Raw genomic sequence first — 22711 nt, 5'->3', positions numbered from 1 at the left:
TTTCTGCCTCAAATCACAGCATGGTTCTCCTTTTCTGCAACCAGAGCAGTTTCACATCTCATGCAAACGCAAGCATTCCCACTGCAGAACTGCCTTTTGCAATTTCCACTTCCCTCCCTTCAGGGGAAGCATTGAAGTGGGGCGGTTAGGGCAGTAAAACCCACAGAGCCGAGAACACACACGGTGAAGTCACGCAAAAAGCAGGACTAGTGATGCTCTGGGGAAGCACAGCTTTGTGCACACTCCTTCCTGGGTGCCCTGTTTGAATAGCATTTAGCCAAGCTGAGGGCTTTTTTTCTCCACCTTTTCCGTTTTAAAAGGAGAGTTCTGGTCTGTTGGACCTGTGCAGGAAAGGAAGAACTCGAATTCTTACAGCACATCAGATCCTTTGGCACTGACCTGGCTGGCAGCCTGCTGAGTCCACACCTGCCATTGAGCATTGACCCAAGCAGCCATAACTAAAGTTTTTTTAACTATCCCATCCAAGACCCTCTGAGGGTGCAAAGACAGCAGAGCAAGGAGTTGCAGTCCAGTGAGGAGGTTTGCACTTCAACAGGTTGCTGACAAGTTTTTGATGGCAGAGCTGTGAACAAGCTCACAAAGGACTAAGCAGAGACTCAGAAAAGCATCACAGTATGTTTAAGATAATTTCTGTAATTCTGTAGTACAAGCAGAGCTCTCTATTAAAGCCATTCTTGAGGCATCAGTGTTGATGCAGGGGTGCCTCTGATTCACTAGGTCAGTCAAGGGCAGATCCTAATCGATTTAGTGGTGCTTTTGCACACAGAGGTAACATCTGAGCCATGTGTCTGGCTCTTGATGCATTTGTTTTTTAAAGGGTGTGTTAAGAAAACCAGTGAGACTTGCTGAGCTGCTCCCTTCAGCCAGGTGTTTTGAGAGAGGTGAAGGACAAAACACGAAAACACTGTGAAAGAGAGGGGAAAATGCCAAATGGGAAGAAATTAAAAAGCAAACCAGGAAAGGACTAAGTAGGGAAATGATAGTAGGGAAAAAAATTATTTCAAAGGGCTAGGTTGATTTTAATGATCAAAGTTTTATCTTAGAAGGGAAAACACCTTATCCACCTGGACCAAAAAATTATTTCACAGACTTTTCCTTTTATCTGGCTAAACTCTGCCTTTTGACAGCCCAGTGAGTTGGAATGTTGTGGCCTCTCTGTCATCTGGGAATGTTTGACATCCAAGTCCAGGCTTTTCCTGGTCACTACAGTGATGTGCTGCTGCTTGAACAGAACTGGCATGTGTCTTCCTGGCGAAGAAAGTACGTTGTGAGATAGCACAGGCTGAACACCTGTGTCCTTGTGACAAGTCCAGGTTGTCCGGTAGTTTTCTGGTGTGTTGGTAACTGGTGGTGCAGCTTTGCAAAAACCTCTGTTGCCTTGTGCAATGCTCACTGTGTTACTGTGCTGAGGGTTAGAGGGTGCTGGTTCTTGCACGTAAGGGTAGGATTTAGCATTTGGTGCTTCAGGAGGTGGTAGAGATTCATTTGCCATTGGATTCTGGGAATAAGGTGGATGGAACAAGTGATGTGCTCCATGAAGGTGGTCCCTGGCTATCCTTATGTAAAGAGAAAAGTTTGCAAAAGGTGCTTCCAAGGTAGACAGGAGTCCTACAAAGTTTCAGGTTGGTTCTGGGTGCGGGAGAGCCCAGGATTATCCAGCTGAGCAGGGGTGTGCTGTGAGCTGCAGGGGCACTAGGGCTGTCAGTTCCTGCCTGTTGTTGTTAGGAAACCTCATGCTGAGTCCTGTTTCACTCTTAGGTCAAAATATATTTCATAGCCTTAATGTGGAAATGTTTTTTGTGTAATTAGGAGCTTGGAGTCTGTGGTGTGGAAGGAGGGGGGAACTTCTGGTGTGGCAGGAAGGTTATCTGGAAATATCCACCCATAGAATGGGGGCTACAATCAGCCCTTCTGGAGGAAGTTTATTCATTAATATTTGTGAAATGCTTTGAAGTCTATGGTTTGGAGTGTTTTTAACAGAGCCAAATGTTAGCTGTATTACAGTAGCTAAGCCAGACCGTAATGACCACGTTCCCTCTCCTCTCCCTGAGCCCCCAGCCATTTCTGACAGGGTTTGGTGAAGAAGTGAAACATCAGCAGAGTGACCAAACAGAAGTTAAGTGCTCAGCAGAAATATAAATAGTGTTTCTCGTTCTTGGGATTATGTCCTGGATCTATGGAGTCTTGTGGTCGGAAATGGAATTTGTAGAAGGGATGAGGAATTTATTTCTAAGCTTGTATCATGTTATCCCAGTTGGTAACTGGTTTAGGGTCCCTCTGAGTTAGGATGCACTGGTGGCCTTTGGGTGATTACAGTTATCCTGTCCTGTCTCCATGGGAAGTCAGCTGGGTGAGACTGGCATGCTGGGATGGGAGGGAGATGTGGCTGTTGATGGAGTGCATGGTGAGCAGGGCAAAGACTTCACTGGGGCAAAACAAGGAAGCCCCCGAGTGGGATGCAGGAAGAGCTGGTTTGATGGGCTACTCAGCTCTGGCTGCCCCTAAATGCCCTTTGCTCCATGCCTGTCCATTTCTTAACAGCACTGTGTCTGCCCTGTCAATAACAGAATAGCATTTGCCTTTCATTTTGCTTGATTTCTGGTCTCAGGAGGTGAAGCTTGGTGACGGCATTGGTGGCAGCAAGGATTATTCTTTTTCATGTGAAGGAACTGGGGGGATTCAGTCCATGCTGTGTCCCCAGAGTACCTTGTGGATGAGATTGCAGCACAGAGGCAGCAGGTAAATGGATGTGCCAGGAGTCATGGGGTAAGGACACATCCCAAAGAGTGAGTTACTCTTACAAAATTGTTCTCTGGGCTCGCAGGCATTTGCTCTGGGTGGCAACTAGGAATATCTCATTAGCATGACCTGGTGTGTCATGTGTTCAGACACAACCCATAGCTCTCCTGGCCAGCTCTGGCACTCTGGCTTGTGATGCATCCATTCCCTAGCCTCACCCAGGGCTAGGCTGGGATGGTTTCCTGCCTCAGGGACTGCGTTGCTAATCTTTGCTTGAAGATTTGAGGTGCCCAGACATGCCTTGGTATGTGGGAGGCTGCTCTGCATTGTTATGGCTCTCAGCTGGGTGAGAAAGGAGAAGTCTCCAGCCCAGAGGCAGAGCACACTCTGTTGTGTGCTAGCAGGGATGCTGGGGAGGTGGCTTGGCTAAACAGAGGCGCCAGCACCTCGCTCAGAGCCCTGATGTTTCTAGAGATCCGTCGTCCTTCGAAAGCACCCTCTGATCATGGAGCTCACAGCCAAAGGCTGACCCAGCCCTCGCCTCTAATCTCATCTTCCTTCCAAGAGTCCAGTCCCTGGAAAGATGCAGCTCTCCAAGAAGACATTCCAGGGGGGTTTAATCACTGCACTCGCTCCAGCCCTGCTGCACTTGTGGTCTAAGCACCTGCTGTTTCATTTAATGAGCAGCAAATGGGAGGCGTGGGTTGGAGGAAGAGAGAGCAGCACCCTGGTGAAGTATTTGCTGCCATGTAATGTATTTTATTTTGGGTCCGGAATGGAGGCCATGAGGAACATTTTCCAGAGGGCTCCATAAACCACCTCTGTTCACAGGGTGATTATTTGAGGAGGGAGGGGAGTGTGGATTTAAATTGGTGCTGCTAATTTCTGCAAACAGCCACATTATTTTTAATTCATACTCCAGACTCCCTCCACCCATGGCTTGATGTTGGGAGCTGTGAATTTTCCATGTCATTACAAAGTCCCTCTATAAAAGAGAGCCCTTTAAATATATTTCAAAAAATTGATTTCAAGTACACCAGGCTCTCAGATAAGTCAATATTCAGAATGGAAAACTAACTCTTTCCTTCCCTCATAGTGCTTCAGTAGCACATACCAGCTCTGAGCAGAGCTACATCTCTCTGGTGTTAAGGGGCTAGAAAAGGCAAGAGAAGCTGCAAGATAAATTGAAAGATATAACGCCTTTGTTCACTGTGATCATTTGAGTTTGGGAGCTCTCTGTTGAAATCAGGGTGTTATGTTGCCAGCAGTATTTTACCAATGTAAGGAAGGGAGATGGGGACGACTGGGAACGCAGACATCTCCCATGGATTTGAGAGGGTAAGTTAACATGTGGCTGTCAGGTATCCAGATGCAATGGTGTGTGTGGTCATGTCAAGAACAATGACTGATCATTTTGTTCTCATGCGGAGTTTTAAATTCAGTCCTTGGTATTGGGTTCTGCTCCAAAGACAGTAAAAGTTCACAAAAAATTCTTGTCTTCAGTGATTGTCGTAATCTTGAAATAGAGAAACTCTTGCCGCATGTCTATGCTATGGGCCTTCATTATTAGAAGAGAATATTCCAGTTGGAAGGGACATAAAATTACCATGTAGTCCAGCTGCCTGGGCACTTCTGGGCTGACCAAAAATTAAAGCAAGGTAAGGGCATTGTCTAAATGGCTCTTAACTCCTGGGAGGCTTAGGGCATCAACCACTCCTCTAGGCAGCCAGTTCCAGTATTTGACCCCCCTCTCAGTAAAGAATAAGCTGGTTTGTAGGTACTCCTTAACTGTGTAATCACTGTATGCTCACTGCTATCAGTGGGGAGCCATAATGGCTCCTGGAGACTTCCCAGTTGGGGAGGCAGGTGTAAGAGAGGTGTTCCTGGGAAGGGAATTCAGTTGTGCCTTAATTCAGTGGCATCATGAAAAAAACCTCACCTTTACACATTAATGCCAAAGCATGGAAAAGTGGCCTCTGCATCCTATAAATAATTGATTTTGCAGAATTTGGCTCTTTCCCTTGCTTTTTGGAGTAGTTATATATTGATTTTTTTTAATCTGCTTGTAGGCACACAGGACACCTGCACATGTCCCAGGACTGTCAGACTCCTGCAAGTCAGCATTATACTCAGAATCAACCCCATAATTCCCCAGCAGTACATCTTCCTCATCTGAGTTTTTCCTTCTTTCTCTGTGTTCTATCTGATGATAGAAATAGGTTCTTTCTTCATGGATCAAATATGGAATCAAGTACCTCGAGGGACTCATTCAGAGTCAGGATATGAAGTCTGGAGTTCTTTTTCTACCTCTGACATTTGAGAGATGCTTTTAAGTAGATGAGATTCTGTTACAGTGTCAGCCCATCTGTTAGCAGCATTGGTGTTTGAATCCTATTCCTTTGCTCAGTTTTAACAGAAAGGCAAGTGAAGCTGTCTGGCAGTTTACCTTGTTGCATGTCTCAGTATGGTTAGGAAGGGAAATCTGGTTTTGCTTTCAAGTCTCTATTGTACTTGCAGTGCTTAATGCTGTTCAGTGCCACATTCAGGCAAGGGGATCACCTGCCCAAGCTGCTCTTGCAGTTTCTCTTGTAAAGGAGAGCAGCCCCTTTGCCTCCCCTTTCCCCTGCTGGCGCTTGCCTTCGAAACATGAGCATCTTCCTCCGGCTTCAAATCCTTCTCCAGGCTGATACTGATCTGCAGGGTTCAAAGCAGGGGTGGGATTTCAAAGCCTCCTTGACCGTTTTGAATCTGCAGTGTGATGCTCAGGCCGTGCTGAAAGCCTGAGTTTTGAGGCACATTTAATCACATCTCTGCACCTGTTAGGGTGGAAAAAATTTCTTCTGAGTTTTGTTTCTGTTGTTCCTCAGCCACTCTCAGGTTTTCCTTCGTTCTTGGCCAGCACAATGTTCTCTGGCATCTGACTTCATGCAGAGACATGCACCAGTCCCAGATGAAGGGCTAGAGGCAATTGTCTGCCCCTGGCTCAGCAAAATAGTTATTTGTGTGTGTCTGGTAGTGTAATTTATTTGGTCAGTTACTTGAGCCAAAGGAAGCCCTAATTAAGCAAGATAACTTTGCATCTGGGTTGCTGGCAAAGAGCATTCTCTGTGCTGGCCATGGGAGGAGTGTAGCTGATGCCCTCCCACACCTTTTCTGCCCATGTTTGATGACAAAGGGAGGTTGGCAGTAGCTGTGCTTTGATGAAGCTTGTGTCTTGCTTTCTGATGGAAAATGGGCTATTCTGTGCTCTGGTATTTCTCTTACTCTCACCAGGGTGCATATGTGGAACTCAACTTTTGAAGTTGCTTGTGCCTGGTAGAAAGCAGTTGATGTGTCATTCCCCTTCCCACCTCCTCCTCACTTCACTTCTTTCTTGCTAACTTTTTCTTTTATTTGTTTAATTGGATTTCTAGTGCTGGGTTGTGCAGATGGCAGTTCTCTAGGCCTGATTCCTTACAGCCATAATGCTGAGGTGCTAAAGATGGATAGTCCTATGGAAGACACAAGGATCATGTGGGCTTTCAAAACCAGCAGCCAGGTTCATAGGGCAGTGCCATCAGACAGCTTGACTGCTGCTCATAGGGGAATTACAGGCCTGAACAGGGCTTGAATCTCTTTGATGCAAGTTAGTGTCTTCCTGGATACTTTCTGTGACAAAATATCTTAAATGCAATTTCAGGAGGAGTCTGTGAAATGTTAATTTTCTACCTGAGCCAGGGGCTAGGGCAGAAGAGAGCTGTGTGGTACCTGCAGCTTGTTGGCTAGGCTTGGACTTTTCAACACACTTTTGAGGATGTTTCCACAGTCTGGACATCTTTCTGATGTTCCTTTATTGTGGCTTTGTGTGATGGAGAGGAGGAGAGAATACACAAGTGCAAATCCACAGGGAGGGTGAGAAATAGTCCAGGATGCCTGCACAGTGCCCAGCAGGACACAAGTGACTGTCGTGCTTGTTTGCCCTGCCTGTCTGCCCCATCCAGCTTCTAAAGCTGGTCACAAGATGTGGAAAGGCATGGAAATCTGCATCATCACTGCTGGATGTCCTGGATGGTCGTCAGCCTGCCCATCAAAGTAGTATGTAGGTCACCTTCTTCCCCTCAGAAATATTTGGGAAGGAGCTGCAGGATGTGATGAGGAGTTGTTGAGTTTCCTGTGGCTTCCTTTCCCCAGCACCCTTTCCTTGAATCACCGAAGCACATCTCACATCAGTGCACACACAGTGTGAACCCTTCACCTGGCCACCATGGTGTGCATGTGTGGCCAGCAGGCTGGGGAACACTTGTGTTTTTGTTTTATGACTGACAACATGCCTAGTTAAGGGCAAACTGTTCCTGGTGCTGCACTGCTCCTCGTGTTCCTGGAAGAGCATCTGCCAGAGGAGAGCAGGCATAAATGCTCACTGACAAGCTGGGCATGTACCCAGCTGCCTCTGAACCCATGGGTGCTGGTGCTCAACCCACATGGCCTTGTGCCCACCCTTGGCTTAAAGCTCTGCTGCTGCCCTGACGGGGATGGGCACAACAGCTCTGGCTTTCAAGGCAGCACTGTGCTGCCTGTGGTGGGTAACAATGTGCTGGGTGCCTCTTGCACCTGGTACTGCTGACCATGCTCTCACCATCAGGTCTTGCAAATGCCACCAGGCAGGGATACAGGCAGGAAAACTCCTGTGGAAGGACAGAGCTGGAAGAAGTCTCTCTCCTCCTGGATGCAAGCATCTGCCTCCATGTGCTCTTTCTCCCTCACAATTTGTAGCTGTTGTCTCATCTGCAAGTTTGGAGAAGTCACAGCCCTGACAGTATTTCTTGACAATGTGCCTGTGCCACTTAAAAGCTACTGAGATAAAAAAGACCAAAATAACCCCTACTGTTGTCAAAGACCTCCATTGATGCTTTTCATACTCTGCCAAGCATTACATGTGATTAGTTGGTATGATACACAGAACAGCATCTGGTCCACAAGGAATGAGTCCACAGCTGGATGATTTTTATCTGAGTGGAAATCCCAGGGCAGGGTTGGAGCGTGCAGAGCGTAACACGGAGCCCTGTAAACACCTGGAGTGCCCACCCAGCTCTGAGCAGCAGCCAAGGCCACCAGCCAGGCCCCTCTCATTTCCCAGGGTTTGCTTTTGTTCTCAATTTAATTAATGAAACTCCTCCGGCAGACTTGTACTTTATAAAAATAAGATTTCAGTCCTAGCCTCCCTTTGTAGGGTGCTGAGTCCTTTGGGACTGCTCTGGTTCTGAGTCCCCTGGGATTCTCCTCCTTGGAGGGCATGGACTTTATGAACTCAGATGTTACCCAAATTCCCCTTTTGCTTTTAAAGAGAGAAAGTTGTCCATGCTGCATGTTGGGGTAGGGATCAGAAGGAGCTGGTGTGGGTCTGACTGTGCAGCTCAGGTGCCAGTGCTGTGTGGTTGTGCTAGTGATGGGAGGGCTTATTAAAACAGAGTTTTGATACAATGAACTTTGTACCCCTGTCCAGAAATAAATCTACAGAGAGAAACCAATCTCTGAGCCACATTATAGTAGGCACCAGTAAAGACAGATTGTTGCAAACCTGGGTTTGTTCTCACATTGTATTCTAGTGTGTAAATCCTTTCCTCCCTGCATTGCAAGCCCAAATGGACAGCCAGTGCTTTTGGAATCTGCCCTTCCCATGCACTGACCACCTCTGCTGTCCCTATGTGCCACGTGAGCATCCTGGGGAGATGCCAGCACAGCACCCAAGGCTGGGCAGTGCCTGGGCTGAAGGGTCTGTGCTGGGGTGGGGTGTAAAGCTGGCAGCTGCCTCTGAGCTCTTTGAAACCTGTCCTGCTGGCTGCTTGTTACCTCCCTGGAGGCTGCAGCAAGGTCTCTCTTACACATCACCTCTCCCTGCTTAGGTGGTGGGATTTGTTGTCTGAACTCCTTCCTAAATTCCCCCAAAGATGAGATGCACATGTGTTTGGAACCAGATACGCAGGCAAAACATCTTGGGGCTTGGAGGTGGGGAGGGAGGAAGAAAAGAAGACAAAGGAGTCTCCTCCTAGCGTGGAGTTAAAACCTGTGGTTGTGTTGTGCTTGGCACGGATTCCCCATTGTACTGCGCTGGGCGGTCGCTCTCCTCTGGCAGATGCTCTCCCCAGAGCTATGAGAAGTGTCCTACAGAGATGAGTAGATACCATTTCAGATGGAGTTTGTGAAGTGAAATGTGCCATTGTGTTCGGAGCTATTGTTTCTGTTTTCAATATTGAAGTTACTCATGGTTTCCAGGGGACAATATATCAAGCAAAGCTAACAGGCTGTAGAGGAGATGTAGATGATGAAAACAGAGGGATTAAATTTCATACATTTGGAGCTAAAGTCTCATTTCTCTCTTAGCAGTGGGAGCAGGGAAGCACTGTTGTGGACTCATAAAAGTCTACCAATTTAAATGAGGGTGTGTTTTTATCAGGGTTTAGTTAAAACTGTGGTCAGCACTGTGTGAGCAACTCAGAAGACTCTCTAAGGGTGGGTGCTGTGGGTGCAAGTTCCATGACCATCCAGTGTATAAATTTTCCGAGAATTTCTGTGCTAGGCTTTGCACTAGTTGAAACAAAATCATTTGCAAAGATGGGGTCTGGCTGTCTGGGTAGTCACCACATAAAACACCCATGAAAATCCACTGTTCTCTCTTTTTGAGAGAGGAGTAAGGGAGGATAGAAGAGGACATTGCATGACCAGTGAGATTCTCCAGCTCCTGACATCCCTTTTGGGGACTGCCTGAACCCAGGAGTCACACTGGCAAACAAGGGGACCCAATAATGAGGGGCCAGCCCCCGTTCCCACAAGATGCCATCCTAAATCTGTCATGTTGCAGAGCAGAGCAGGAGTTTGGTTCCCTGGATGATCTGACAGCACTGAACAAAGCAGTGGTAAAACCAAAACAGCCTGTGAATCATGCTGACAATATTTGGTGTGTGTCCTAACAGTAAGGATGCAATTGGTACCAGCACTCTGCTAATGGCCTTTGTGCTGCTTTTGGGATACCTTCTCAAGCACCCTGCTTGCAGCTGCAATGCAGTGTTTGGTGCTGCTGCCAGGGCTTTTTTTAAAGACCCAAAGGTTTTTCAAAGCCTTGCAGCCTCCTACCAGTCTGTCCAGCTTTTGTGCTGGGCTAAGGTGAGTTGAACTGCTCCTACTTGCACAAATTTAGGGCAGGCACTCTCAGTTTTTGCATTTTGACGTCTTTAGAGTGGCTTGGTAAAGTTAGTGAACTGATTGATAAACCCTAAAGTCTTAGTGGGGCTACCATGTATTTCAGTCATTGGCTTGAAAGGGTTGAAATTTAAAGAAGGATGCAGAGTAAATACTTTTTAAAATGCCCAAGTGATGTAGGAAGCAGTGATTAATGGAAGTGACCTTGGTGCTTTGCTCCCTTTCAATGAAGCTCTTAGATTTGCCATTGTGTTTAAAACTGGAACCTCTGCTCTGACAGTGCTGTCAGATGCAGTTCTGCTGTCTGAAGGCCAGAGCTGGGTGTCCAAGGGCACTATTGCTGCAGTGTCTCTCACTGGGACACGCTGGTCTCTTGCTGCTTATGTGCAATCTGAAGGTACCCTTAAAGCCTGTGGGTTTTGTAAGGATAAAAAATTGCAGGTTGTAAGGAAAGGTGCTCTTCTTTTGAAGTTAGTTCTTCTTCCAGACAGGAATTTTACTGTGACCTGCAGTGAGCTTTTTAGAACATGCCTGCAGCCTGAGCACCTGAACTGGCACTGGACGTGCCAGCTCCGGAAAAAATTCCAACAAATTTCTTGCATCCCATCACAAAATTATGAGCCTTCCCCAGAAGCTAATTGACCTGATGGGGCAGGGCATCAGCATGGCTCTCACAGTTCTGCATGACCCTGTGGTGCCACATAACTGCAGCATTCATCTCTCTAAAACAGGCATTGTGGTATGGCCTTACTTCCCAGGGATGCTGTTGGGACAAATCCTCTGTAGATACCAGAGTAACAGGGGACGTGTAATCACCATGGATAGATGGAAAAGTATGAAGTAGCCTTTGTCCAAGCATCTTCCAGTGTGGTTAAGTTGGATGAGGCCAGTTTAATTTAGCACAGGGGAAAGAAAATGCTTCTGGCAGGAGACTTCAATAGCTGCTCTGTGAAAGGACAGTGTGGGCTTTCTGAGAAGCTCTTCAGAGATGCACCAAGTGCCTCTGCCATCCCCAACCAGCACCTCAGAATGTTTTGCAGGCTGTGTTACCCACAAAGGCAGGCTAGTTCTGTGGAGCCTTTAGAGAAAGCTGCATTTCTTTATGAAAAGTACCAAATGTCTCAGCTGGGAAACAGCATTCCCTCTTTTGATGGATCATGTTGGGGAAAGACCCCCAGTCTCTGCTCCCTGCCTTCTCCTCCCCTAGCTGTTTTATTTGGATACTGAGAGGTTTGTAAGATTTCCAAGATTTCTTGTGGAAATTTTCAGACCTGAGAAAGGCATTTTCCCTTTGAGGATTACAGCATGCTGTAAATGTCTGTTCTCTTTATTTTATATGCATTTTCCTGCTTTTGTTTGACTTTCTCACGGATTGCACTATATTTAATTCAGAACATATCCTATAATGCTGTAATTGTTAGGCATGTCAGCTGGTTATCCGGGTGACTTTTTGCTGTATCTTTTTTTTTCCTTTAAAAATAAAAGGAAAGCAGTTGCTGCTGCTTCTCAGGGATTGAATTATTGCACTTCTCTTGCATGCTGTGGCATCATGTTACACCACAAGGGAGCCAGTGTCACTGGCTGCCTGATAAAGTTATTCCTGCTGCATTGAGGAACCCGTTACTGCTTTAGGAAGAGATGGAGTTCCACCTCCTTCTGCTGTGTCAGATGTCAGTTCTGTCAGTGGCTAACAGATGAGCTCCCCTAGGCTCAGTCTGTTACATGTCCTCACCCAAAGAGTCTTTTGCAAACTTTTCCTAGTTGTTCTTATGCTCAGGAACAGCTCTGCTCTGGCCAGTTCTGAAGGGGTGGGAGTTAAGCAGGCCTCCTGCTGTCTTGTGTCTGTGACAGTGACCTGGTTTGTTGTTCCTGTGAGACAGTGAAGCAGAGGAGAAATAAAAAGAAGCTCAGAGAAATCTAGAGAAAGTTGTCTAACAGCTGTTTGCTGTGGAGGGATCTGCCCCAGCAGCAGAGGTTGCATTCCCTGCTGTGTATCTCTTTCTGTCATTGATCTCAGCTGGTATGGTCCTGAGCTGGAGTAAATGAGGTCCTCCCACTTACATCATGGGTGCTCCACTGACTCACCTTAGCAGAGCACCTATTCTAAAACCAAACAATTGAAGAAATGGTCTTCTCTAGGCCAGTATGTAGAAGGTGAATCTGTGGAGGTAGTCTCTTGTGTTCCCCACTCTCTTGCTCGTTTTCACCTGCTGCCTAGCAGCATGAGATCCGTTCTCTGGAAATGAGGGCCAACCATCTTTCCTAAGTGAAAGGCCCCTTTGGATTCCTTGATTAACCAGGATTTGGAGTATGCTATGGATGGACAAGCCCACAAATGAGAGGATAATTATATCTGAAAACCACCAATAATATTTCTTCCATTTGCTTCTGTCCTGCTGGGTTTAGATGAGTGTAGTTCCTCTGAATTCAGTCTTTGTCTCCTGCTCTGCAGCTTAAGGTTCAGAGCCTTTGATGGCTCTTGATTACATCTCACACCACCTACCTGAGATCTGTGTCACATTTTGCAGGTGCAAAACCAGAGACAGAAACAGAGAGGTTTATCCACTGGAAAACTCTGGCAGATGACAGAATTCAAACCCATCCTGGCCATTCCCTTTCTTGCAGATCACATGGTTTATAATTCAAAATATAGCTGATGATGCTGAAACCATCAATCCCCTCAGCAAGCAGCACAGCTGGTTTCCAGCTTCAAAATGAAAGGAAATTACTGCAGCTCCTCAGGGGTTTAATTAATAGCTCCTATTCTGGTATCTTACCTTTCCTTCTCATCTAAACTTGTGTTATCTGCATCAGAGACTTTCATTTTTTTCTGATTTGCAGATGCCCTTAACCCCTCTTGCTGAGGTGTGAGTTCCATCATCACTAGTTTCAGATCCCTGGCAGAATCTTTGATTTTCTTCCAGTTTCTTTGGCAGACTCTCTCAGAAGTGTGCACACAACCCTATACAAGCACAAATGCCTCCTCTCCTCTTCCTTGTCTCCCAGTTGGCTGTAGCCCTTCTTCCCTCCTTGGGACTCGGAGATCAGATCAGCCTTGTGAGAAGGGATGTCCCTGATGCCTGACTGTCCTCTAATACTTTAGCTTTCAAGTCCATCAGTGTCTAAATTAAGGTTAATGTCAGGTTACCTCATTTTTAATGAAAAATGCATTTTCTGATGAGCACTTGGAAAAAGGGAAGCTGATGTGCCTCTTATAAATAAATGTCCCCTTAACTGCAGTGCTGACCTCCTGCAGAGCTTTGATTTTTATCTGTGCACACGGCAAACCTGAAAAGGAACCAGAAAGATTTCCACACTAAGAGGTTATGCAGGTGTCCTCATTTGCTCATTTTAAGAGGAGAACTTAATTCTTCTAACCAGAGGAATTAAAACTGCTGCAAGGAAGGAAGGTGAGGAACCAACAGCCCATCTACAGTCTGTGGTATAAGGCATAGGTGGAGGTCAGGTAGCTGTCTCAGTGGATTAATTTTAGGGAGCCGGATTTGGACTCCAACTTCCAAAGCCTCAAAACCAAACCAGGAACAAAGTTCCCACTGGCAAATGCCACAGGGTCAAGCCATTGAACAGTTTAAATGTTCGTGTCCCCTGCACTGGTTGGCTTGTAGCAGAGTACAAGCCTCTCCTTCCAAAGAGGAGTTGCCTCTTAGTCTTGGGTGCTGTAAGTCCTTCTGTATGCAGCAGAAATAAATGTTGTTTCATGAAAACTTAACCAAGATAGGTAAAATGTTGTAAGTAAATTATCAGGAAGCTGCTTGGCTTCTCATCCTCAGAGATGCTACCTGTAGCATCTTGTAGGGTGCTTGTTTTTCTTTGTTAAGGTTTTTAACCAGGTATTACCGTTGCAAGGAAGACAGGGGTGGAATCTTATTTTCACAGCCAAGTTCATGTGAAATAACCAAAGATGCTGTTATGTAGCAAACCCAAATGGTTCTTGTGTGCAGGAGAGGCTCTTTCTTCATTATATGTTTGCATTTTAACTAAAGATGGCCTGAAGCAGAAGACATGAGAAGGAAGATGCCTGAGGAAGTGGATGAGTTGACACTTTGAAATTTCCTATTTTATTCTTGCAAGTCAAGTGATTTCATGCTTATGTACAAACAGAAAGGAGTGGAGCAGGCCAGTGCTCTTGAGTCTGCTCTCTTTTTAATGAGCAGCAACTCACATGAGTAATTCCATTGATTTTTAATGAGATTAATTGATGATCATTTGGTGACCTCTGCAAGAAAGTCATAATCTGGACCACAGGGTTTTATAGCAGGTCTTCTAAAGGAGTTTTAGTCAGAAGCAAGAAGGAAGGTGCTTGGAACAGAAGGCAGGACTGTGCAGGACTTCAGCAGGAAAGATGTCAGCAAACCCAGAGCACTCTGGAGAGGCAAAGACTGGAGAGGCAGTTTTGGTGGTGAGTTATTCATGCATCTGTTGTGCCACAAGTGAGAGTGGGGTGTGTTTGTTCAGCCTGACTCCAGACCTGCTGCCTGAATGGATGGAAAGCTCATTTCCTGGTTTCCATATGCCCTCTCTGTTTGCAAAGGGATCCTCCACCCTGTGGTACAGAGACATGGTAATGGGTTTCTTTCTGCTCACTACACCAGTCATGAAATTGGAGGCTCCTCCTTGTTGTAAGCAGATGAACTGAGCTCCTCCAGTTTTGCCAAAATGCACTGCTCAGCTGTGTTTTCCTGTCTGTTCAAAGCCAGCTACATCCCTAATCCAGTTCTTTGGGACTCTGTATCTTCCCTTCTTTGCCTTCATACTGGGATGATTTTACTCCAGGCGACAGAATTGCTTTCTGATTTAGCAAACTTTGTCCCTAAGTTAACTGTCACACATCAAAGATGTGAGCAACAACTTGTGGAGACTGCCCATGTCTGAGCAGAATAACCTGAGGCATTAACTGAAGGGTTTCTTCCATCAATCATATGTGTATTTGCAGTTATAACAAGAATAACTTCCTTTAATGGAAAAACATTTGTCACAGACAAAAGAGGTTTTGACTTTCAGATGCTCTGCAGACATCTAGTTAAGAGAACTGAAAATCTGTTTATTGGTCTTTGTCTGTTAATCATGTGAGGGAAGGGCTGTGCCTACCAAGAGGAGTTTTGGTAGTTCAGCCCTTAACTTTTTAAATTCCCAGCTACTCCCTTTGTCTCCTCTTACCATAGCTGGGCTGAGTGGGGATGTGAGGCATTGGCTCGGGATGCTCCATCATCTTTGGAAGATTTGGGATGTTTAATTCGAGTCCACTGATGCTTTTTTTTTTCTCCTGTATACATCTTGTCCTCATCTTCCACTTTGCATCTCTCTCTGTGGGTGGAGGACGCAGAATCCTGCTTTTCTAGGACTTTAGCTCTAACTTGCACTGGCTTTGAATGGCAGAACTGGGTGCAGAAAAGTGCTGAGGAAGGCTCCCTGCTTCTGCTGCAGTTTATTTGACTTTAACATCCTGAATGTTCCATGGCTTCTGGAGTGCCCCTGCCTCCCCCAGCTCCCCCAGACCTTCCCAGTGGAGGCAAGAGCTGGGGTGGAAAGTGTAGTCTAGGAAAGTTTAGCCAAACTCTTCCAGCTTCAGTTTATTGTATCTATTTTGCTGATATCCACCCTTTAGATAAATAGCACTAAGTTATACATGTTGTGGCTCTCTTGATGTGGTTAAAAAGTCTTGTATTAGCCAAGCTAATCTAACTCCAAGAATAACCCTGGGAATTTGACTGTATCAGTTCCAGCTTCAATCAGTCACCACGTAGTCAAGTGAGAATTGCCTTCCTGGCTAAAAGTGTAGCAGCAGTGAAACTTGAAGTCAGTAGGTGGGGATTCCCTCCCCTTCTTTTTTTTGCCCTCTTCTTTGAAAGAAGCTCCTGCCCATGCCTGACCTCAGACATCCAGAGTTCTACCTACAAGAAAACAAAATTTCCCATTTTCAGTAAAAAATCTGTCTCTGTAGGCAGAAAAGCGAGTTAGCTAACAATCCGCAAAGCCATGGTCTATTTATTTACCAGGCTGACTCCCTGATGGGGAAACATGTGGGATCTTTTAAGTCCTTCTTCTGCACAGATGTTGCTTCTACTGCCGAGTTTCCTCTTGATCTTTGGTTTGCTGTGCCATATGGTGAAAGCGCTGGAGATGTTGTGTGCGGTGGAAGACGAGAAGGATTCGGCGTGCTTAAAACAAAACCAGTAAAAAATAATAAAAAAAAAAATTCTGACTGTTTTTCCCCAAGTTAGCAAAAAATATTTTTAAAAGGAAATCTGTCGAGCTAGCAAAACCCTTTTAACTTGTACAGCCTCCCTGTTGGGCACGTAGCACTGATGAGATTAAATGCTGATTGACGAGGGTCCCCTCCCTTCCCCCAGCTCTTGCTGCCACTTTGCCTATTTGTGTTGAGCTGTAGATCCTGTTGAGGTGAGGAGATAAGGGTTCTGCAAGGGCAAGTAACACTACTGCTTGCTTTTCCTTCCTTGCCTTCCTCAGAGATCACAGGAGATGTGGACTGTGAGTTGAAAGATGTCTCTCCTGGTCTGTTGGAAAGGAGCCCTGGTGCTGGCAGGAGCTTTTGAGTTCCCCCTGCCCGAGGGAGCCAGGGCTTCTGAGTAGGGAGGGGACATTGGGCAGCATAGAGACATCATGCATAGGAAATACAGGGAGAAATGAGACAGAATGTGAAGATTTGGGTCTCTGTCTTGGTAGCACCACTGCTGAATGAGAGCAAAAGATTGCAGAGGGTGAATGGGAGAGATGAGAGGCTCTGGCATTTTTCAGGGCTGGAGTTGGTCTTCTTTGGGCAAGTCCATGAAGGTGTCACTAGAGCAGGTGCGTCTTTCTTGAGGCCTTTCAGCTGCTCTTCAGCCTCAGTGGCACTGGTCCATCAGGTCTCATCATACAGCTCCTTTAGGAATGTCAGATCAGCATGCAGCTTTCCTAGGCTAGGAAACCATGTGCTAAAGGCTACTGGGCTGGGAGCACACCCACCTTGAGCTGTGCTTTCAGCCCATTCATGGGGCTGGTGTTCTGTGGGATGCTTGGCTCTCTGAGGCCTCCTTGCCTGCTGTCCTCCATATAGGGACTGCAGTGGAAGATATTCCCCAAAACCCCATCTCTGTGTCCCTGGGAGAACAGGAGCTCTTTCGTACTGGACCAGGGCAGTGGGTCTTTCTGGCACTGCCATAAAAGCAGAGCAGATGTTTTATTAGATATGCTTTAATCTGGTTGTTTGAACAGCATTTTTAGCCAGGAGAGTGGTCTGTCAGATGGACAGGTAAAACCTGTTGCTATACCAGCACAGGCAGACAGTGTATTAGAGACAAGGCGTGTGTGTAGCAAAAACTGGGAGCCTAATTTTAGAATGACAGCAAGGCCAGGCTCAGCTGTCTGCCTGGGCCCTATCCCAGCTCCTTTGTGCTGCCAGAAACTTGCCCTCCCTTTCTTGGAGTGAACTGCATCATACCTTTTTAAGTTCAGGCTCCCCTCCAACAAGACAAAGTAATTCCTGCAGTTGCTTTTGTCTTAAACCACACACAAACCAAGAGGTCCCTTGGTCCCTATGCAAATGGTCCATGTTTCCCCCTAAGATGTTTGTTGTGCTTCCTTTGCAGATGCAGCTTCTGGACAAGTTCCCTATTGAAGGAGGCCAGAAGGATCCCAAGCAAAGAATCATTCCTTTTCTACCAGGTAATGCTGTGGGGAAAGCCCTAAATAAGATGGCTGAGAGCAGCTGGAGACCACAGTTCCCTGGCTACTGTCTCTGCTACTTTTTGTGACCATTCTTATAAATGCCTTTTCCCTGGGAGCTCATACACCCAGCCTTGTGATACCAGACCTGCACCTCCTCCTAAAATAGCTGGCATGGTGTTTAGGGCTCTCAAGGGGTTTTTCATCAGCTGTTCAGATTCAGGTTGGCTCATGCCCTGTTACAAAAAGGGATTTGATGGTTTCTGAGGGGCTGTGTCTTTGGGGTGCCGCCAGGCAGCCTGAGCTCCAGCCACCATTTGGGAGACCACTGGGGACCAGAGTCAATCTCTGTCATTTCTGGATGCTGTAGCTCTGCAGACACTGTTACTGTACAATAAGGAATGAATAGCTGGAGTTGCCCCTGTAATAGAAAGGAAACTGAAGGAAGGTTAAAAGCAAATAGGGATTTCTGCAGTGCTGAGCCACTGTCCCTCTGACACCTTTTGTAGCGTGTGTGAACATGATGGACATGCTGTCCTGAGGGTAACAGCACACCCTTCTCCATAGCTTCTTCCAGCAGCAGCTGCAGGGATGGCATGGGGGAGATGAGCCAGACCACAGCATGCTCTTGGCAGTGCAGGCTCTGGCCAGCTCCCTATTATCTGGCTGCATCCTTCTGGCTGTTGGCTCTAGGCTTGGCTCACTGCACTGCCTGCCAGGATAAGTGAAGTACTTTCAGCCTGTTAAAAGGTCTCTTCTGTCTCTCTCTACAAAAAAGGGGAGATCCCAGCTCTTCCCTTAAGGTCTGTGAAGAGAAGCTGGGATGGGAGGGCTTCGTCCTCACCAGGAGCATGCTGCAGTTCCAACGCTCTTTGCAGGCAAAGCAGCTGTTCCAGATGTGTGGTGAGCACAGCTCCAAGGTTATTGGGGAATAGGGAATTAAAAACCAGCAGCACAAATACATGACACCAGCATCAGAGCCACAGCAGGGCAGCAAGGCTGCTTGGCAGTGTCTTGGCAGCCTCCATAGCCCTTGTGGAAGGCAGTTCCAGGCTCAGGGTTTGCTCTCTACAGTGTTCTGTGCTGCTTAGACTCTGTAGCCAGAAGAAGGTGGTGTTGCCATCCATTTCCTATCTGGGATGAGGAAAAGTCTAAGAGTGGGCTTTCTTTGTAGCTGTACCACCAACAAACTCATAGCCAAATCACCTTATGAAACCTCTTTGTGATAAGAATGGATACTGCTGGCCTGCTTTTCTTACTGGAAAGCATTCTGAGGTCCTTGCAAGATCTGTACAGGAGTGCAGATGGCTTCACATGAGGTGCTGTAGGAAAATCCTGTCTGCAGGTAGCATTTGTTCCTCCTGTATTGACTGTCACTGGCCTGTTTTATTTTCTCCTAGAAAAATGTTGGCTGACTGCAGGTGGCTGCTCCTCAGCCTTTGTGCAGATTTCAGATTGGATGTCCTGATATATGTGTGCGTGATATTTGCAGAGGGTGAGATAAGCCCCATATGCCCATTACAACACTTCCTACCCTTCCCACCCTCCAGGAACATGAGGGAGATGGTAGTGCCACATGTCCTTGAGGGGAAGAGTTATATCTGGAAAACATTTGGGTTGACTTAGTGTCCCAAAGAGAGAAGCTGCCAGAACAGAATAGACCTCAGCTGTATTTAATTTAAAATTTCTGTGATATATGTTCTACTTTTGATATTGAATCTCTGCCTCTTTCTTGTTGAACTGCTGAACAGCCCTTGTTGCTCTACCCAGGAACAAGGTGACTCAGCTAAATGTCAAACAATGTCAAACTCTGTTAAATAAACTGGCTGCCAAAATTAGAATACGCATGGCATTTCTGCAGCTGGAGCCGTGCATTATGGAAACGAATATCTAGCTATAAACTCCCTTAATTAAAAAATGGCAAGGCAGATGTTTGTACTTAAATCCTGCTTTATGAAGATGTTATGGTCCTGCTTGCTTATTGTGGGCCTGATCCAGCCAAGCTGGAGTGGCTCTGCATGCTGTGTTCCGAGTGCCCAGGGTTTGCTGTGCCACTTGCAGGGTCGGACAAACCCCCCATCAGCTCTGGCTTAGGAAGTTGGCATATTCCATCCTGGAACTCCTGTTTGTTGGTGCTCTCCTGAAATAAAAAATAGTGCTTGACTGTGCTGGAAACCTTTTACCTGTAAAACCAAGGAAAATGTAATGGGGTTCACAGCCTTGCCCCCCAAGGAGCAACCATATTGGGTTCAGCAGCAGGAAAGTGCAATTCTTCTTTCCTCCAGTCTTCATCTTATTTTCATCAATTTCTTTCTTCAAATATATTTACCCTCACTTCTCCTTTACACAAATAAGGTCTTTCAGTGCCATGAATAGGTGCAAGGAAATTATAAACAGTGCCAGGTAGTCCTGTAGAAAATGTCCTGTAGACAATTTTGTAGTTTCATTTTACTTTTTAAGAGTGACTTCCTTGTCTTCAGGTTTTTTGTGATTTTTTTTGAACCATATTGAGAGGGCAAAAATGATATTTTTGTCTCCTTTCCTCCTTTTATCTTCTTCCCATGAGTTTTTCCATTCTTCTCTCTGATTTCCTTTTTTAATGTTGGAAAATCCTGCATTGGGAGAGACTGTACAGAAGAAAACTGCATTAGAAACTCTGCAGATTGGCCAGAGAGCATTTTTATAGCTGGTGGTAGGATTTTTTTTCTTTGGAGGGAGACTGTGGAAGAGTCAGAATAAAATTTGCTGCAAAAAACCCTCTCTAGAGCAAAGTCAGTTTGTTGCTCTAAGGAGACATGGGTGGAAAGTGTTGTTTGCATGGACCAGTGTGGCTGTTGGTTGAGCCCATTTGCAATACACTGATTTCTTCATCACCTCTCCTGCTGCATATCTGAAGAACGATCTTTGGAGTGTGAATGAGCAGTTTTTCTCCCTCCCTGTCAGGTACTTTTACATCTGCATCAGCAGAGAAAAGGGGATATGGATTTGGGCTCCCTTTTCCAGGGATCTTGAGGTAATTAATGAAGGAATTTCAGCTGGAAGGAGAAGACTCGTCTGCTGAGCTTCTGGAGACCACAGTGGCAAATGAAATGGCAGAGACAGGGCGATGCAACTCTGGGATTTACAGTTTTGCAGTGGTTGACCCAAGACTCCAGGGCTTGCATTGTTTTTCATTTCTCTTGGCACTAAGTGGGAGAGCCATCGGAGACAAAGCTGGAAGGATGTCAGCTCTTCTTGCTCCACTGTGTTTTCCAAAGTGCAGCCCTGGGGAAAACACTCTGCATGGCATGAAATCATTGTGCCATGCTGGCTGCAGATCCCTGCCTTGAAGAGAGGCTTGGGTTTGCCATGGCATGGAGGACTGGCCATTAATGATGGGAATCCCTTGCACTTCCCACATAGATTCCAGCTTGATCCCTGCTGGTTTCAAAGCACTTTTGACCCCCACTGAAGAATCAGGAGGTTTTTGCTTAGGATGTGCCAGAAGGGGAAAATCCTCAATGAGAGTTTGCTTTGCAACTTCCATGCTGCCTGGAGAGGGAGACAGTCCTGTTCGAGGAGACTGCTTAGTGTGCCTGGTTCTCCTAACTCTTGGGAAGCTGAGTCCTGTCCCAGGGGAGCAGGATGATCAGTGCAGGCTGCCCTACCAGCTTGGTCAGGCAGCTGGAGGAACAAGGCTCCAGTCCCTGCTCCAGTGCTTGGAGCTTCTACCAGAGAGGCACCTTCTCTCTTCCTTTTTTCCCACTCAGGTTTTCCTCCTCCCTTTCCTGGGGCAAGGAGAAAATTGTCCATTTTGGGCTGCATGCTGCCAGTGTAGCTTGGTGGCCATGTCCCAGGGCTCTGGGAGAGATGCCAGCATGGGGGATGAGATGTCACCCAGCTGCTGTCACCTCGCTGTGCCCTGCTGACCTGCTTTACCGCTGAGAAGAGAAATGCTCTGGTACCATCTCAGAGGGGTCTCTGGGACCTCCTCCTTCATGGCTAGTGGGAGCACACCGTGTGCCTGCTGGGGCATTTTATGGACAGGCAGCAACTCGGGGCAGCAGAGATCCCTCCCTGCTGGTAGTGCGGGTTCAGCCCTGTTTTCTGCTCCTGCTGGCGAGCTGCTCCTGCCAGGAGCAGTGGGTGGGAGTGGGCTGAGCTGACACCTGCCCGGAGGCTTTGCCTGGCTGCCTCATCTCTGGGCAAGGCTCCCCAGAGGAGCGCCAGTGTCTCGCAGCCGGGTTTGCTGGAGGCTGTTCCTGCAGCACAGGGGAGTCGGAGGAGCGAGGGCAGAGCCGTGTGTGAGTCAGGAGGCTGCGGGCAGGGAGAGGTTGCTGGCAGAGGGCGCGGGCGGCCGTGGCAGCACCGCCCAGATACCTGGGGGTGCCGCCGGGAGCCTCCCCTTGGCACCGTGCGGGAGCATGGGGAACGACCTCTCGCCAATGCCGGCTGGGACCTTCCTCACCTCCGCTCCTGCCACTCCCGGGCTGCAGTGGGGAAGGAGATCTGCCGATGAACTGCATCCCAGGTGCTCTGTCTGCTGCTTGGTTTCGGTCTGAGGTGTTGGGTTTGGATTTTTCCCCTCCCCTTTCCAGTGCTGTCTTTTGGTAGGACGCAGCTGCGGAAAAGGGCTTCGGTAGGTTTGCAACAGCAGAATTTTGTCCACGGTGATGAGAGCAGGGTTGGTTTGTTTGGTTTTTTTCCTCTCACCTGTGTATATTCCAACTTTTTGCCCGTTGTTTTGCTCCGGGCTGGAGGAGAAGCAGGGTTTTGTTGAGAGATCGTGTGCTGGAGCAGAGATGATGGGCTCATCCTCACACAGCCAGCACCGCAGGGACCCTCGGATCCAGCCATTCACGTTCTGCCTGTGTAAATCGGGACCAGCACCAGCGAAATTAGGATTTGGCCATGTGTGATTTTGTCCAGGGTGCTGCATTTCAGCAGGGTACAGTGCATGGAAAGTGCTTTCAACATTTATTCTGCCCACCTTGGGAGGCAGTGTGATGATACTGTAAGGTACACACTGGCCAAGGAGGAGCCTTTGAACTTTTAGAGGTATTTTTATTGCAGGCCATTTTCTCCCTTGGACAGCTGGTTGGTAGCAGAG

The 22711-nt window shown here is 47.0% G+C and overlaps 1 protein-coding gene across 2 annotated transcripts in view; it reads left to right on the top strand.

Annotated features, from left to right (window-relative positions):
- Positions 1-22711, top strand: part of SH3PXD2A (SH3 and PX domains 2A) — a 235269-nt gene that overhangs the window by 51163 nt on the left and 161395 nt on the right. For both annotated transcript variants that reach the window (XM_066554682.1, XM_066554681.1), the window contains exon 3: positions 17547-17622. In XM_066554682.1, coding sequence (XP_066410779.1) covers positions 17547-17622 — 76 coding nt within the window. The remainder of the gene's footprint in view (positions 1-17546; positions 17623-22711) is intronic.

This window comes from Molothrus aeneus, chromosome 8, assembly GCF_037042795.1.
Source record: "Molothrus aeneus isolate 106 chromosome 8, BPBGC_Maene_1.0, whole genome shotgun sequence".
Taxonomy (NCBI): Eukaryota; Metazoa; Chordata; class Aves; order Passeriformes; family Icteridae; genus Molothrus; species Molothrus aeneus.
This window is presented reverse-complemented; position numbering and strand designations above follow the sequence as displayed.